The sequence below is a fragment of the Chiloscyllium punctatum genome, chromosome 15 (genome assembly GCF_047496795.1).
Source record: "Chiloscyllium punctatum isolate Juve2018m chromosome 15, sChiPun1.3, whole genome shotgun sequence".
Classification (NCBI taxonomy): domain Eukaryota; kingdom Metazoa; phylum Chordata; class Chondrichthyes; order Orectolobiformes; family Hemiscylliidae; genus Chiloscyllium; species Chiloscyllium punctatum.
This window is the reverse complement of record NC_092753.1, coordinates 98957965-98974894: the sequence shown is the minus strand read 5'-3', so window position 1 is coordinate 98974894 and position 16930 is coordinate 98957965. Positions and strand designations below refer to the sequence as shown.

At 44.4% G+C, this 16930-nt stretch overlaps 1 protein-coding gene across 3 annotated transcripts in view; it reads left to right on the top strand.

Moving 5' to 3' along the window:
• The window catches only part of gbe1b (glucan (1,4-alpha-), branching enzyme 1b), a 591749-nt gene that overhangs the window by 483582 nt on the left and 91237 nt on the right, over nt 1-16930 (top strand). For all 3 annotated transcript variants that reach the window (XM_072585795.1, XM_072585794.1, XM_072585793.1), the window contains exon 13: nt 15526-15710. In XM_072585795.1, the coding sequence (XP_072441896.1) occupies nt 15526-15710 (185 nt within the window). The remainder of the gene's footprint in view (nt 1-15525; nt 15711-16930) is intronic.

Genomic DNA, 16930 nt, shown 5'->3' with positions numbered 1-16930 from the left:
CAGCTCACATTACAGTGCAATTATTTCCATTACATTGATCTTCATAGAATAATTGAGGTGTGACTGCTTCCCTGGTAGGACAGTCACTCAGTAGTGCCACAGATTTAACGTAATTGAAGAGAGACTGAGGAGGGTTAAGATACCTGTTATAATTCTTGGCTGTTGTGGTCTGGATGCACTGCCTGAATCAAAGAAGATATTCTGTGCTAGCACTGTTGCCTCACAACGCCAGAGACCCGGGTTCAATTCCTGCCTCAGGCGACTGTTTGTGTGGGGTTTGCACATTCTCCCCATGTCTGCGTGGGTTTCCTCCCCCAGTCCAAAAATGTGCAGGTTAGGTGAATTGGCCATCCAAAATTACCCATAGTGTTAGGTGTAGGGGAAGGGGTCTGGGTGGGTTGCACTTCGGCGGGTCAGTGTGGACTTATTGGGCCGAAGGGCCTGTTTCCACACTGTTAGTAATCTAATCTAATTTAGAGAATTGGAGACACATTATAGGAAAGAGTCAGGGAGTGGGGCTAATTGTGTTGCTTTTTCAAACAAGTCTAGGCATGATAGACCAAATGGTCATCTATCTTGAAAGATCATAGAGTGTTACAGCACAGGAGGCCATTTAGCCCATCATGTCTGCACCAGCTTTTCAAATGAACCAATCTCCTGCTTTCGCCATATACCCTTGCAAATCATTTCTATCCAAATACTCCTCCAATGCTCTACTTAAATGCCTCAATTGGAGCTGCCTCCACACATTTCTAGACAGTGCATTCCAGACCCTAACTACTCAGTGAATGAAAAAGGTTCTTTTTCTCATCTCACATTTGCTCCTCTTGCTTATAATTTTAACTCTATGCCATCTGATTCTTGATTGTTTTCCAGAAGGGAGCAGCTTCTCCCTCTCTCTTCAGTTCAACGCCCTCATGATTTCAAAAACCTCCTCTCAGATTTTTTTCTCTACAAGAAATATCATCCTAATCTTTCCAATCTGTCCTCACAACTGAAGTTTCTCATTGCTGGGACCATTCTTGTAAGTTATTTCTGTACTTTGACCATCCTTCTTATAATCTGGCACCCACAAGTGTAGACAATGCTCCTGCTGAAGTCGAACAAGTATCTTGTAGTACAAGTTCAACATCACCTTGCTCTTGTACTCTATAAATAAAGTCAAGGATGCTGCATGATTTATTAACTGCTCTCTCTACCGATCCTGCTCTGATCACATATGATCCTGATCTGTTCACATATGCACCCAGGTCCCTCTGCTCCTGCGCACCCAGGTCCCTCTGCTCCTGCACACCCAGAAGGCAACAGATCACCTTGGAGTCATATCTGTGGCTGCGGAAATACCCATCTGTTGCCCAAAATAATGACTCTCCGACCAATGTTGCTTCTCCTTTAGTCTTTCTCCCCTCCTCTATAGCTGAGCCTCTGATAATGCCATAAACATTGCTTTGACTGCACTCCCTTAAGAATCCAGTGCCCTCGTCAGCTTCCTAAGTGCACAATCGATTTATGAGGAGGCTTGTTCAGGATTCCCGCACAGACTCTGCATCTCTTAGAGTGCCTAGCAGTCACCCATTCCCTCCCTCCCTTAAGCTGAAATGTGACCACCATTCTGAGCATGTGATCAGGGAGCTGTCAGCTTCACAAATGTGCCATAGTGTCTCCAACCACTACTCAAGTTGCAAAACGCAGAGTTCAAGTTTCTCCAGATGTGTTTGTCTAAGATACGATTAGGGTCCACGATGTCCCACATACTGCAGGCCACACATTCCACGAGAGCCCCCGCCCCCAACCTGTGCTGCCAGGTATTAATCTAACTAAGTCTTTCCTTTTTAGTTGGTCTTAAACTTGTTTCCCTTATGTTAACATTACACTATTTCCCTTTCCCATACTTTACTTAATTATATTACTTTATCAGATCGTATTCTTTAATATTATACATTCTTATTTTATGCAGGTTATATCTATAATGGGAATAGAGAAGCTGGGTTTCTGTATCTCATATTTAAGTTCAGAAAAGTTAACTTGATGTTATTGAACATTCATTCACATATTGATCTTTAGCTATGACTTCAGAAGTGACTCATGGTGGAATATATGGCAATCATTCTTCGCACTAAAGTCCTGCATCCTTAAAACATAGAACAGACACCACTACAGACCACAATGTTATTCCGAGCATTTATCTTAATCTAAGAACAAGCAAACCTACACACTCCTCAATTTACTGCCATCCAAGTGCTTGTCCAGCAGTCACTTAAATGTCCCTAATGTATCTGACTCGACTCCCACTGCTGGCAGTGCATTCCACACACCCATCACTCTCTGTGTAAAGAACCTACCTCTGACATCTCCCCTAAACCTTCCTCCAATTACCTTAAAATTATGCCCCCTGCGTGATAGCCATTTCTGCCCTGGGGAAAAGGTCTATCTACTCTACCTGTAACTCACATTACCTCCATCAAGTCACCTCTCTTCCTTCTTCTCTCCAGTGTGAAAAGCCCTAGCTAACTCAACCTCTCTTCAGAAGACATAGCCTCCAATCCAGACAGCATCCTGGGAAATCTCCTGCACCTTCTCAAAAGCAACTACATTCTTCCAATAATGGGGCAACCAGATCTGGACACAATATTCCAAGTGTGGTCGAACCAAGGTTTATAGAGCTGCAGCAAAACCTCATGACTCTTAAATTCAATCCCTCTATTAATGAAAGCCAAAACACTATATGCCTTCTTTACAACCCTGTCAACCTGGGTGGTAACTTTGAGGGATCTATGTATGTGGACCCCAAGATCCTGCTGTTCCTCCACACTGCCAAGAATCCTGTCTTTAACCCTGTATTCTGCATTCAAATTCGACCTTCCAAAATGAATCACTTCACATTTATCCAGATTGAACTCCATTTGCCACTTCTTAGCCCAGTTCTGCATCTTGTCAATGTCTTGTTGTATCCTTCATCAGCCCTTGACAATCTCTACAACACCACTGACCTTTGTGTCATTGGCAAATTTACTAACTCACCCTTCCACTCCTTCATCCAAGTCATTTATAAAAACTATAAAGAGCAGAGGCCCAAGAACAGATCCCTGCTGGTCACTAACCTCCAGGCAGAATACTTTCCATCCACTACCACTCACTGTCTTCTTTCGGCCAGCCAATTCTGTATCCAGACGGCCAGATTTCCCTGTGTCTGATACTCCTAACTTTCTGAATGAGCCTACCATGGAGAACCTGATCAAATGCCTGACTGAAATCCATACGCACCACATCCACTGCTCAACCTTCGTCAACTTGTTTGTCACATCCACAAAGAACTTAATAAGGCTTGTGAGGAATGACCTGCCCCTCCCAAACCCATGCTGACGATCTCTAATCAAACTATGTTTTCCCAATTAGTCATAAATCTATCTCTCAGAATCCTCTCCAGTACCTTGCTTACCACAGATATAAGACTGACTGGTCTGTAATTCCCAGGGATTTGCCCTTCCCTTCCTTGAACAACATTTACCTCCCTCCAATCGTCTGGTACTACTCCCGTGGAGAGTGAGGATGCAAAGATCATCACCAGAGGCTCAGAAAACTCAAACCTCGCTTCCCATAGTAACCTTGGATATATATGGTCCTGCCCTGGGGACCTATCTATCTTGATGCTTCCCAGAATGTCCAGCACATCCACTTTCTTAATATCAACCTGTTCAAGCCTATTAACCTGGTCCACGGTGTTCTCATTGTCAACAAGGTCCTGTTCTCTAGTGAATACTGAAGCAAAAAGCTAATTTCGAGCCTCCCCTACCTCTTCAGACTCGAGGCACAAGTTCCCTCCACTATCCCTGACCGACCCTACCCTCTCTCTGATTGTTCTGTTATTCCTTATATAAGTGTAAAATGCCTTTGGGTTTTCCCTAATCCTTCCCACCAAGGCTTTCTCATGCCCTCTCCTCACTTTCCTCAGTCCATTTTTGAGTTCTTTCCTAGCTACCCTACAATCCTGTAAAGCTGTGCCAGAACCTTGTTTCCTCAACCTTCAGAACTGAAAATGTGTTGCTGGAAAAGCGCAGCAGGTCAGGCAGCATCCAAGGAGCAGGCGATTCGACGTTTCGGGCATGAGCCCTTCTTCAGGAATGAGGAAAGTGTGCCCAGCAGGCTAAGATAAAAGGTAGGGAGGAGGGACTTGGGGGAGGGGCGTTGGAAATGAGATAGGTGGAAGGAGGTCAAGGTGAGGGTGATAGGCCGGAGTGGGGTTGGGGGCGGAGAGATCAGGAAGAAGATTGCAGATTAGGAAGGTGGTGCTGAGTTCAAGGGTTGGGACTGAGACAAGGTGCGGGGGGGAGGGGAAATGAGGAAACTGGAGAAATCTGAGTTCATCCCTTGTGGTTGGAGGGTTCCTAGGTGGTAGATGAGGTGATCTTCCTCCAGCCGTCGTGTTGCTATGGTCTGGCGATGGAGGAGTCCAAGGACCTGCATGTCCTTGATGGAGTGGGAGGGGGAGTTGAAGTGTTGAGCCACGGGGTAGTTGGGTTGTTTGGTCCGGGTGTCCCAGAGGTGTTCTCTGAAACGTTCCGCAAGTAGGCGGCCTGTCTCCCCAGTGTAAAGGAGGCCACATCGGGTGCAGCGGATGCAGTAAATGATGTGTGTGGAGGTGCAGGTGAATTTGTGGCGGATATGGAAGGATCCTTTGGGGCCTTGGAGGGAAGTAAGGGGGGGAGGTGTGGGCCCAAGTTTTGCATTTCTTGCAGTTGCAGGGAAAGGTGCCAGGAGTGGAGGTTGGGTTGGTGGGGGGTGTGGACCTGATGAGGGAGTCACGGAGGGAGTGGTCTTTTCGGAACGCAGCACGGTGGCACAGTGGTTAGCACTGCTGCCTCACAGCGCCAGAGACCCGGGTTCAATTCCCGCCTCAGGCGACTGACTGTGTGGAGTTTGCACATTCTCCCCGTGTCTGCGTGGGTTTCCTCCGGGTGCTCCGGTTTCCTCCCACACTCCAAAGATGTGCAGGTCAGGTGAATTGGCCATGCTAAATTGCCCGTAGTGTTAGGTAAAGGGATAAATGTAGGGGAATGGGTGGGTTACGCTTCGGCGGGTCGGTGTGGACTTGTTGGGCCGAAGGGCCTGTTTCCACACTGTAAGTAAGTAATCTAATCTAATCTAATCTAATCTAATCTAAAACCTCCCCCCTCACTCCCCTCCAAGGCCTCAAGGGATCCTTCCATATCCGCCACAAATTCACGTGCACCTCCACACACATCATTTACTGCATCCGCTGCACCCGATGTGGCCTCCTCTACATTGGGGAGACAGGCCGCCTACTTGCGGAACGTTTCAGAGAACACCTCTGGGACACCCGGACCAACCAACCCAACCACCCCGTGGCTCAACACTTCAACTCCCCCTCCCACTCCACCAAGGACATGCAGGTCCTTGGACTCCTCCATCGCCAGACCATAGCAACACGACGGCCGGAGGAAGATCACCTCATCTACCACCTAGGAACCCTCCAACCACAAGGGATGAACTCAGATTTCTCCAGTTTCCTCATTTCCCCTCCCCCCCCCCCCCCCCCCCACCTTGTCTCAGTCCCAACCCTCGAACTCAGCATCACCTTCCTAACCTGCAATCTTCTTCTTGACCTCTCCGCCTCCGCTCCCACCCCCCCCTCTGGCCTATCACCCTCACCTTAGCCTCCTTTCACCTATCACATTTCCAACACTCCTCCCTACCTTTTATCTTAACCTGCTTGGCACACTTTCCTCATTCCTGAAGAAGGGCTCATGCCCAAAACGTCGATTCTCCTGTTCCTTGGAAGCTGCCTGATCTGCTGCACTTTTCCAGCAACACATTTTCAGCTCTGATCTCCAGCATCTGCAGTCCTCACATTTTCCTCGACCTTCAGTAAGTTTCCTCCTCCCTCTTGACGAGTAAGCCCCTCTTGTCATCCAAGGCTCCTTCACCTTACCATTCCTTTCCTGTCTCAGTGGGACAAAGTTATCCTACACTCGCAACAAGTGCTCCTTAAACAGCCTCCACATTTCTGTTTTGCATTTCCCAGAGAACAATTGTTCCCAATTTATCCTCTCCAGTTCCTGTCTAATAGCAGTATCATTTCCCCTCCCCCAATTAAATACCTTCCCATGCTGTCCGTTCCCATTCCTCTCCATAACTATGGTAAAGGTGAGGCGGTTGTGGTCACTGTCACCAAAATGCTCTCCCACCGAGAGATCTGATGCTTGTCCTGGCTCATTGGCTTGCACCAAATCCAATATGGCCTTCCCCCTAGTCGGCCTATCTATCTCTTCGGTCAGGAATCCTTCCTGGACACACCTGACAAAACCGGCACCAACCAGACCATCTGCACGAAGGAGGTTCCAATCAATATTAGGGAAGTTGAACTCACGCATAACAGCAACTCCGTTACATCTGCACCTTTCCAAGATCTGCTGTTCAATGTTATTCCATCTCTCTGCTGCTGTTGATGGGGGGGGTTCTGTAGAAAACACCCAATAAAGTAACTGCTCCTTTCGTGTTATGACTTCTACCCATCCTGAGTCAGTAGACGAACTTTCCTTATTAACCTTCTTTTCTGCAGCTGTGATACACTCTCTAATTAACAATGTTTCTCCCCTTCCTCTTTTACCCCCTCTTACTGTTCTTTTTAAAACATTGAGTCTTAGAGATGTACAGCACGGAAACAGACCCTTCAGTCCAACCCGTCCATGCCGACCAGATATCCTAACCCAATCTAGTCCCACCTGCCAACATCCAGCCCATATCCCTCCAAACCCTTCCTATTCATATACCCATCCAAATGCCTTTTAAATGTTGCAATTGTACCAGCCTCCACCACTTCTTCTGGCAGCTCATTCCATACACGTACCACCCTCTGCGTGAAAAAGTTGCCACCTAGGTCTCTTTTATATCTTTCCCCTCTCACCCTAAACTTATGCCCTCTAGTTCTGGACTCCCCCACCCCAGGGAAAAGACTTTGCCTATTTATCCTATCCATGCCCCTCATAATTTTGCAAACCTTAATAAGATCATCCCTCAGCCTCTGATGCTCCAGGGAAGACAGCCCCAGTCTGTTCAGCCTCTCCCTATAGCTCAAATCCTCCAACCCTGGCAACATCCTTGTAAATCTTTTCTGAACCCTTTCAAGTTTCACAACATCTTTCCAATAGGAAGGAGACCAGAATTGCACGCAATATTCCAACAGTGGCTTAACCTATGTCCTGTACAGCCGCAACATGACCTCCCAACTCCTGTACTCAATACTCTGACCAAAGCATACCAAACGCCTTCTTCACTATCCTATCTACCTGTGACTCCACTTTCAAGAAGCTATAATCCTGCACTCCAAGGTGACTTTGTTCAGCAACACTCCCTTGGACCTTACCGTTAAGTGTATAAGTCCTGCTTAGATTTGCTTTCCCAAAATGCGGCCCTTCACATTTATCTTAATTTAACTTCATCTGCCATTGGCTGATCAAGATCCTGTTGTAATCCGAGGTCACCTTTGCTGTCCACTGCACCTCCAATTTTGATGTCAACTGCAAACTTACTAACTCTACCTCTTATGTTCACATCCAAATCCAAACACTAATAGGTTTCCTTCAATTAAATGTTTCCTATAAATTGAGCTCAATATCATGGTCTACGAGTGATTAGAAATCACAATTTTGTGCATCTCTTCCTTCCTTCCTGGTTTAACTTCTTCTAGGTTCCGCATTCCTGATGAGGGGCTTATGCCCAAAAAGTCGATTTTCCTCCTCGGAATCTGTCTGACCTGCTGTGTTTTTCTAGCGCCACACGTTTTGATTCTGATCTCCCGCATCTGCAGTGCTCACTTTCTCCAGACCTTTTCAAACAACTTAAATTAGATTAGATTACTTACAGTGTGGAAACAGGCCCTTCGGCCCAACAAGTCCACACCGCCCCACCGAAGCGCAACCCACCCATACCCTCTCCCCTACATTTACCCCTTACCTAACACTACGGGCAATTGAGCATGGCCAATTCACCTAACCTGCACATCTTTGGACTGTGGGAGGAAACCGGAGCACCCGGAGGAAACACATGCAGACACGGGGAGAATGTGCAAACTCCACACAGTCAGTCGCCTGAGGCGGGAATTGAACCCAGGTCTCTGTCGCTGTGAGGCAGCAGTGCTAACCAATGTGCCACCGTGCCGCAAGTTGGAAGGATTGGATCCAGTTGTTGTGGTCTAAGTTGGGAACAACATTGAAAAGAAAAGGCGAGGTGTCGTGATCAGTGAGGACCAAAAGAAGACTGCCTCTTTCCCCTGCCCTGTAAACCACTCCACTTTATAGAGCTTTCATCTACATGTTTTTGAAACCCAAAATTTGTTTCACATAATTCCTGTGTGCGGAAGTAGCAATTGCTGTGCTTCCCACCTTGTTGGAACTCTGTCTTTCTCATTACTGTATAATTTTAGATATATATCAGATGTGAAAATCTGTTTTATTATTTTCCCATCTCTCTGCTGGATGTTGGTGTTGCTGTCCAGGCCTGCATTTACTGCTCATGCCTAATATCCTGAAACTGGGAGCAGTGACATTGACATGGGGCTGGAGTCTCTTATGTACCTCGACTGTGTAGTGATAGCAGGTTTCCTTTAGGGTCATCAATGAATCTGTTGGATTTGTATAAAATATTGATATGGTCATGTTTACTGTTAAAACCTCTAAAAGAAATTTTTGGAAACTTGCTAAAGTGAATCACGTTTTAAAAATAGGCCAGGGTTTTCACCAGTCCAGTAACAGCTAATGTACTGCTGAATCCTGCCTTGAAAGTAAATTGGTATCATGTGATAGAATATGGATTCATTTTCGTTCACGTCATATTTTGAACTTTCTGCACCTAGAATGTAATGAGTGAAGTTTAGAGTGCTTTACTACGTAGATAACCTCCAATTGGTGGTTCTTACTCTTGTCCCAATAACTCATTGCTCGAGACAGAAGATCTCACCAGTTTCTCAGTTAGTCAGTGGCAAGAAGAAACCTCTCTCCATCACGCAAGTCCAAATATTTCTTTATTTTTTAAATATTTATTCATGGGATATGGGCATTTCTGGTTAGCCAGCAGTTACTGCCCGTCCCTAGATCCCTTTGAGAATGTGGTGGTGAGCTGCCATCTTGAACCATTGCAGTCCGTGTGCTGTATGTAGTCCCATAATGCCCTTAGAGAAGGGAGTTCCAGGATTTTGACCCAGCAACTTATTTCCAAGTCAGGATGATGAGTGCCCTGGAGGGGTCATGTTATCATATATCTGCTGCTGTAGTGCAGGATCTGAATGTTTGTGGATCTGGTGCCAGTCAAATTGGCTGCTTTATCCTGGGTGGTGTCCAATACTCCTAAGATCAGATCAGGTGGGAGGATAGAGTCCATAAATGTCCATTACAGGTGCATAAGTTTTAAGTCATCTCCACAATGAGCAGAAACCATGCTGAATATAGATAGATAAGGAAAAGTCCCTGGCGCTGTAAATCCTATCACAATGCATGCTACTGCAAATTCGCTGCAGTTCAGTCTGTTATAAATGAAGGCAACGGATTCAGTCCTTTTCATCTTTCATCACAATCCCTTTCTTCATCTCCGTTATACCCACAGCCATCTCCACTTTCCTTGATACCTTTCCACAAAAAAACGAGCTTGCATTTTATAGCATTTTAAAATATCAACATATTCAGATGTCTTACAATCAAAGTGTGATCACTGTTATTTAGGCAAAAGCAGCACACAGTCCAACAAACAGGAAAGCATTGCCAAGCATTTTTTTTGTGTGTGAAAAGTGAAATATGAACTGTAACTAAGGGAAATACTGAGCAGATCTGGCAGCATCTGTGGAGAGAGAAACAGTTAATATTTCAAATTGATTTCCTTTGAAATTTAAATTTGTGCATAACAAGCCCCTGTAAGCAGCAGTCAGACGATAACCAGATTGTTTTTGTTTAACAGCAAGAAACAAGATAAAGGAATATCTTTCAATAAAATTGCTCATTTATTTGTTTGTATTACCAAGCTGGCCGTGAGCTTCCAAACAAGATATTCTCCATCTGAAAGAAACACAAAATGCAGGTCACTAATTTTTTACATCTTGTTGTTGATACTCTTGTTTACAGCTACTTAGCTTTTGAGTTCAGCTTTCAGGAGGTAGCTTAAGAGCACTAGAATGCAATATAAATAGCACACAATTACAAAACACTTTCTCTTTCTCTCTTTCTGTCATGCTGCCCCTTAAAGCTATTTTATTTGCTAAGTGAAGTGCTCCATCTGTCGGAGATTGCTAGACACGATATGCTATGGACCACCATCCAGCAGTTGGGCTCGACTAGTTTAAAAAAAACAATTCAGCGCTAATAAAATCCCCGAAATTATAAAAGATGGAGTAAAGAAATAATTCGTACTTCCATAACACCCTTTTTTTCCTGAGTTTCGTTCAGGTTGTCACCAGATATTCAAATTTGCTGCTGAAAGTGGCCAAAACTAGGGAATCATATGTTCATCTAGTATTTAACACTAACATCTTTCATTTATATGCTTGTCCAATAAATGTTCCCACACCTCAATGCATCAAAGAGTAGAGGGCATAGACTTAAAATCATGAGCATTAAGGCAAAAGTTGGTGAACATCTGAAAGATGCAGGCCATTTGGCCTCTTGGGTCTGCTGTGCCCTGGCAGATCTATTTGATTTCGATTTCCCATCTTTGCCTGATAACCTTTGCCGTTCCTGCCGAACAAGAATCTGAATACCTCTGCATCAAAAATATTCAATGACCCCTACACTACTGCCTTGTAACAAAGAGAGTTCCAAAATTTCATAACTCTCTGAGGAAAAGGTCATCTCCTCTCCGCAGTCTAAAGAGGGTGATCCCTAATTTTGGGCGGCACGGTGGCACAGTGGTTAGCACTGCTGCCTCACAGTGCCAGAGACCCGGGTTCAATTCCCGCCTCAGGCGACTGACTGTGTGGAGTTTCCACGTTCTCCCCGTGTCTGCATGGGTTTCCTCCGGGTGCTCCGGTTTCCTCCCACAGTCCAAAGATGTGCAGGTCAGGTGAATTGGCCATGCTAAATTGCCCGTAGTGTTAGGTAAGGGGTAGATGTAGGGGTATGGGTGGGTTGCGCTTCGGCGGGTCGGTGTGGACTTGTTGGGCCGAAGGGCCTGTTTCCACACTGTAAGTAATCTAATCTAATCTAATCTAAAACAGTGCCCTCTCATTTTGTCTTGACCTAAAAGACCAAGCATCTTTCTAAATTCACCTTGATAGATACCATTTAATATCTTATACACTTTAACCAAGTCATATGTGACTCTTCTTCCAAACCCCAGTGGAAAAAGAAGTCCAGCCTGTCCAAGGTAGCCTCATAAACAACCTACTCATTCCAGATGTAAATCCAATAAATCCTCTGTGAATGACATGCATTTACATCTTTCCTGATATAAGGAGACCAAAACTGCACAGAGAATTAGAGATGTGACCTAACCAAAGCCTCTTAAAACAGGTGCATAACCTCCTTCCTTAAATATTCAGTTCCTCTTGTAATGAAGGATTGCATTCCATTAGTCGCCTTAATTATGTGCTGTGCCTTCATATTAACTTTGTGATTAGTACAGTTGAACTTCTATATACCACTAAATCTCTGAATTCCATCATTTTCGATTTATGTAATATTCTGCTTTATCATTCTTTCTGCCAAAGTGAATAACTTCGCATTTTTCCTCATGATAATCCATCTTACAGATTTTTGCCTGCTCACTCGAATTAGCGATATCTGCCTGCAAACCGCTATGTAGTCTTCACTGTGCAATACAAATACAAATCCACTCTTCCACTTTTCTTTCATTGAACTCATTGAATTATGGACGTGGTTAATAGTTTTGTTTTATTCACTCGTGGGACATGGGCTTGCTGGTTGGGCCAGTATTTATTGCCGATTCCTAGTTGCCCTTGAACCGTTGTAGTTCACATATTGTAGCTTGACCCACAATGCCCTTCTGGAGAGAATTCCAGAATTTTGACCCAGGGACACCAGCAAAGCCCATGTTGCACGAGTGAATATAACAAAACTGTTAACTAAGTCCATAATTCAATGAGTTCAATGAAAGGAGAGAGGAAGAGCGGATTTGTATTTGCATTCAGTGGTGGTAACCCCATTGAATGTGAAGGGCCAGTGATTAGGTTGTCTCTTATTGGCAATGGTCATTGCCTGGCATTTGGGTTGTACGATGTTATTTGCCACTTATCAGGCCAAGCTTGGATATTGTCCAGATCTTGTTGCATTCGAACATGTACTGCTTCAGTATTTGAGGAGTCGTGAATGGTGCTGAACATTGTGCAAGCATTGGTGACCATCCCCACTTCTGACCTTCTGATGGAGGGAAGGTCATTGATGAAGCAGCTGAAGATGGTTTGGTCGAGGACACTACCCTGAGAAACTCCTGCAGAGATAACTGACCTCGACCAACAGTCTTCCTTTGTGCCAGGTATGATTACAACCAGCAAAGAGTTTGCCCCCAGATACTCATTGATTCCAGTTTTGCCAGGGCTCCTTGATGCCGCACTCAGTCGAATGCAGCCTTGATATACAGGACGTACCTGGGCAATGTTCCACATTGTTGGGTAGATGCCAGTGTTAGAACTATCCTGAAAGAGCTTTGCTAGGGGACCAGCAAGTTCGTGAGCACAAGTCTTCAGTATTGTTGCCAAAATGTTGTCAGGGTTCATAGCCTTTGCAGTATTCAATACCTCAACTGTTTCTTAATATCACATGGAGCAAATCGAATTGGCTGAAAACTGTTATCTGTGATACTGGGGGCTACCAGGCAAAGCTGAGATGGACCATCCACTGAGCACTTAGGTTCTGTTTCCATGCTGGATAACTCTTTGGTCCAACTCATCCGTGCCGACTAGATATCCCAATCTGGACTAGTCCCGTTTCACAGCATTTGGCCCGTATCACTCTAAACTCTTGCGATTCATATACCCATCAGATGCCTTTGAAATGTTGTAATTGTACCACCTCCACCACTTCCTCTGGCAGCTTGGTCTATAGACGCACCACTGTCTGCATGAAAACATCAGACCTTGGGTCCATTTTAAATCTTTCCCCTCTCACTTTAAACCACTGCAGCAAATGCTTCAGCCTTATGTTTTGCACTTAAATGTTGGGCTTTGAAATAATGTGAAAATGTCATCTAAGCCTTGGAATCTAATATTGATCATTTTAGCAGGCGATTTCTTTCTCAGCCTTGGGTGACATTTCCCAATGTACTGTTTCATTGCTGCTATTCAGCCATTTAAAATAGATGAGGTAACCTTACCTGTTAAATGATAGGTGGGGTTTAGAAAAGTCAAACGTATTTGTCTGTTAATACTGTGCATAATACAGTTCTAAATCTTTTTGCCAACTAATTGGCATGCCAGGTACCTTGCACAAATAAAATTGATTTTACAGTTTAATTGGCAACTCTCTGTCTCACCCTCGTGGCAGGATCTTGAACATACTGGAAGCTTGAGCCATTTCTAACCACACTTGCCTTGATTTCAGTGAGATCTGATCTGTTCACTTTCAACCAGTAGTTGAGGGAAAGGAGATCAAGGAATCAAAATTTATATTTATTTTGTTATGGACTTATTTTTTCATAAGTTTCTGTGGACCTAGTTTGAAGGACTATTTGACAAGTGGATTTTTTTTTGAACAGGTCAATGAAAGAAAAATTACTTTTTTTTAAACAAGACATTTTGTGGTTGTCTCACTGACTTGTGACAACCCCACGTCTACTAGCGACCACCTGCATGGGTCTATGATTGTCTGGTTTCATTTACTGCTTTGGATATTGTTCAAAGTAATTGAGGGGAAAGTCATTGAAAGAAAGGAGCCTTCTATCTCTGTTCTCCTATTTCTGGAAAAGAACCCTTGTGGGTCCATTGTGATACCAAGAGTCCTGCAGTTGCTTTTGCTTTAGGAGTTTCTGAAAGAGTCTGTCAATATCTCCTGAATGACTGTGTCTGCAAAGGCTCCCAGCAACAACTGCATGTGTTTAGTGTCATCCATCTTTGTGTGTCAGAATATCAAGACAATAGGCACCTGAGCCTCCCGCGCCTGATCATTTTTTGCCTTTAAGTGCTAAGACTTAATGATCCAGAAGTATTTTGCTTTAATCCCTGCAAAGATAAATCAGTTTTATTTCCCTTTCTGTGTGCATGTGTGTTTGTGAATGTTATAGCATATCGAGAAAGGATTTTTGTTTTTGTCCTGATATACACTGTATGTTCAACAATTCTACATCTTTGTGGAATAAGTTTAGTTTTACAATAAATCAATAATTTTGTGTTTATTAAAGCAGTGTGGTTGAGAGGTTGTTTTATTCTAAATTTATTATCTATTAACAAACATATGATTGGTCTTATTGGGAACCAGGCAAAATTACTAAATTGATACAAAAATAGAAATTGCTGAAGGAACTCAGCAGGTCTGGAAGCAACTGAAGAAAGATCACAGACGTGAAACATTAACTCTGCTTTCTGTCCACAGATGCTGCCAGACCTGCTAAATTTCTCTAGCAATTTCTGTTCTTGTTTCAGATTTATAGCATCTGCAGTTCTGTTTTATTCTTATATAATTGAATCGGTGTTGTTACTGGTGGAATAGTGGGTAACAAAAAGACAACACGTTTCTTCTATTGTGCTCACAACAATATAGTGTCTTTCATAACTTTGGGATGTCCCGAAGCATGTTACAGGCAATGAAGTACCTTGTGGAATATGGTCACTGTGCTAAGGTAGGAAATGCATACAGCACAGACTGTGGTCACTTCTTTCAGGTGTGTTGATTGAGGGATAAACATTGGTCAAGGCACAACACAGAACTTCCCTAATGGAGGGAAGACTCAACCTTGGCTTGATGTCTGATCCAAAACTTGACATCATTCACAGTGCAGCACAGCTTCAATACTGCACTTACATGGTCAGTCACAATTTTATGCTCAAATCTCAGGATTGGGACTTGAACCCATAAACTCCTGTCTCAAAGGCAAGCATGCTACTCACTGAGCCGTGGCACAACACAACAAGAATCTGTACCATAAACTGTTCCAATCCACCGGTTGATGTTGGGTGTGAAGATAACTTTCTAGGAAAGGGCGGCACGGTGACTCAGTGGTTAGCACTGCTGCCTCACAGTGCCAGGGACCTTGGTTCGATTCCTGCCTTGGGTAACTGTCTGTGTGGAGTTTGCACATTCTTCCGGTGTCTATATGGGTTTCCTCTGGGTGCTCTGTTTCTTCCTACAGTCCAAAGATGTGCAGGTTAGGTGAATTGGTTGTGCTAAATTGCCCATAGTCAGGGTGAATATGAGGAATGGGTCTGTGTGGGTTACTGTTTGGAGGGTCGGTATGGACTTGTTGGGCCGAAGGGCCTGTTTCCATGCTGTAGGAAATCTAATCTAATTTAAAAAGATCATATTATTCTGTTTTAATTTTTAAAATACTCACTCACCCTTTAATATGTTACAGGCAATGAATTTGGGCACCCTGAATGGCTGGACTTCCCGAGAATAGGAAACAATGAAAGTTACCATTATGCCCGACGGCAGTTTGATCTTCTGGATAACCACCTCCTTCGTTACCAGCAGCTGAATGCTTTCGATGCAGACATGAATAATTTGGAAGAGAAATATGGTTGGCTTGCAGCGCCACCAGTGAGTAGGCTCGTTACCTTGGTCTCAGGCATTATGTCTCTCCCTGTTCCTCACTTTCTCTCTCATGCCCTTTTCCTATTCCCCTCGTGCTGTCACCCTCTCGTGTGCAAACTGCCTCAATGTTTGCTTTCACTTTAATACCTTCAATCCTACCCTTACTGTCTCTTGTTCTGTCTTAATTATTCCTCTCCCTCTCTTTTGATCGTGCTCTCACTCACCTTATCCGTGCTTTTATTCTCTTCCTGAGGGCGATTTACTTTCTTTCTAAGGAGGAATTGGATAGTGACAGAGCACGCAGCAGAGTTTGAGCACTCCAGGTTGCTGATTAGTTCCAGTGTTTCGACATAAGCTCTGGGTCAAACTGGGGATAGAGGGGTTGAGACAATGGACACAGTAGATGAGGTGGTTGGATGTACAGGAAAATCTCTGCCAGGTGTGGAAAGATCCTTTGGGGCCTTATACACAGGTGGGGGAGTGGGGGGGAGATGCGGGTGCATGTTTTACACTTCCTGTGGTGGCAAGGCAAGATGCCAGATGTGGAGGGTGGGTTGGTGGGGGCATAGACCTAACGAGGGAGTCGCAGAGACAATGGTCTGTGCAGAATACCAATAGGGGTGGGAAGGAAATGTATGTTTGGCGGTGGGGTCTGATTGTAGGTGGCATAAATGGCCGAGGATAATGCCCTGTATCTATCTGCTACAGCCTTCAGAATATCCGAGGACTCTACTTCCACCACCTTTTCATGAAGAGGGTTCCAAAGACTCAGATCCTCTGAGTCAAAAAACTATCACCTCATCTCTGGTTTTAAATGATGGCCCTTGATTATTAAACAGTGACCTTAGTCCTTAGGTCTGATGAAGTTCTCCCATAAGAGGAAACATCCTCTTCACATGTATCCTGTGAAGACCCTTCAGTCTGAAAAGCCTTCTCTGAACTGCTTCCTTAAAGGAGATGATAAATATTGTTCTCATTAGTGTCCTGAATAATTGAAGCATGACTTCTCTGTTTTTGTATTCAGTTAGATTAGATTACTTACAGTGTGGAAACAGGCCCTTCGGCCCAACAAGTCCACACCGCCCCACCGAAGCGTAACCCACCCATACCCCTACATCTACCCCTTACCTAACACTACGGGCAATTTAGCACAGCAATTCACCTGACCTGCACATCTTTGGAATGTGGGAGGAAACCGGAGCACCCGGAGGAAACCCACGCAGACA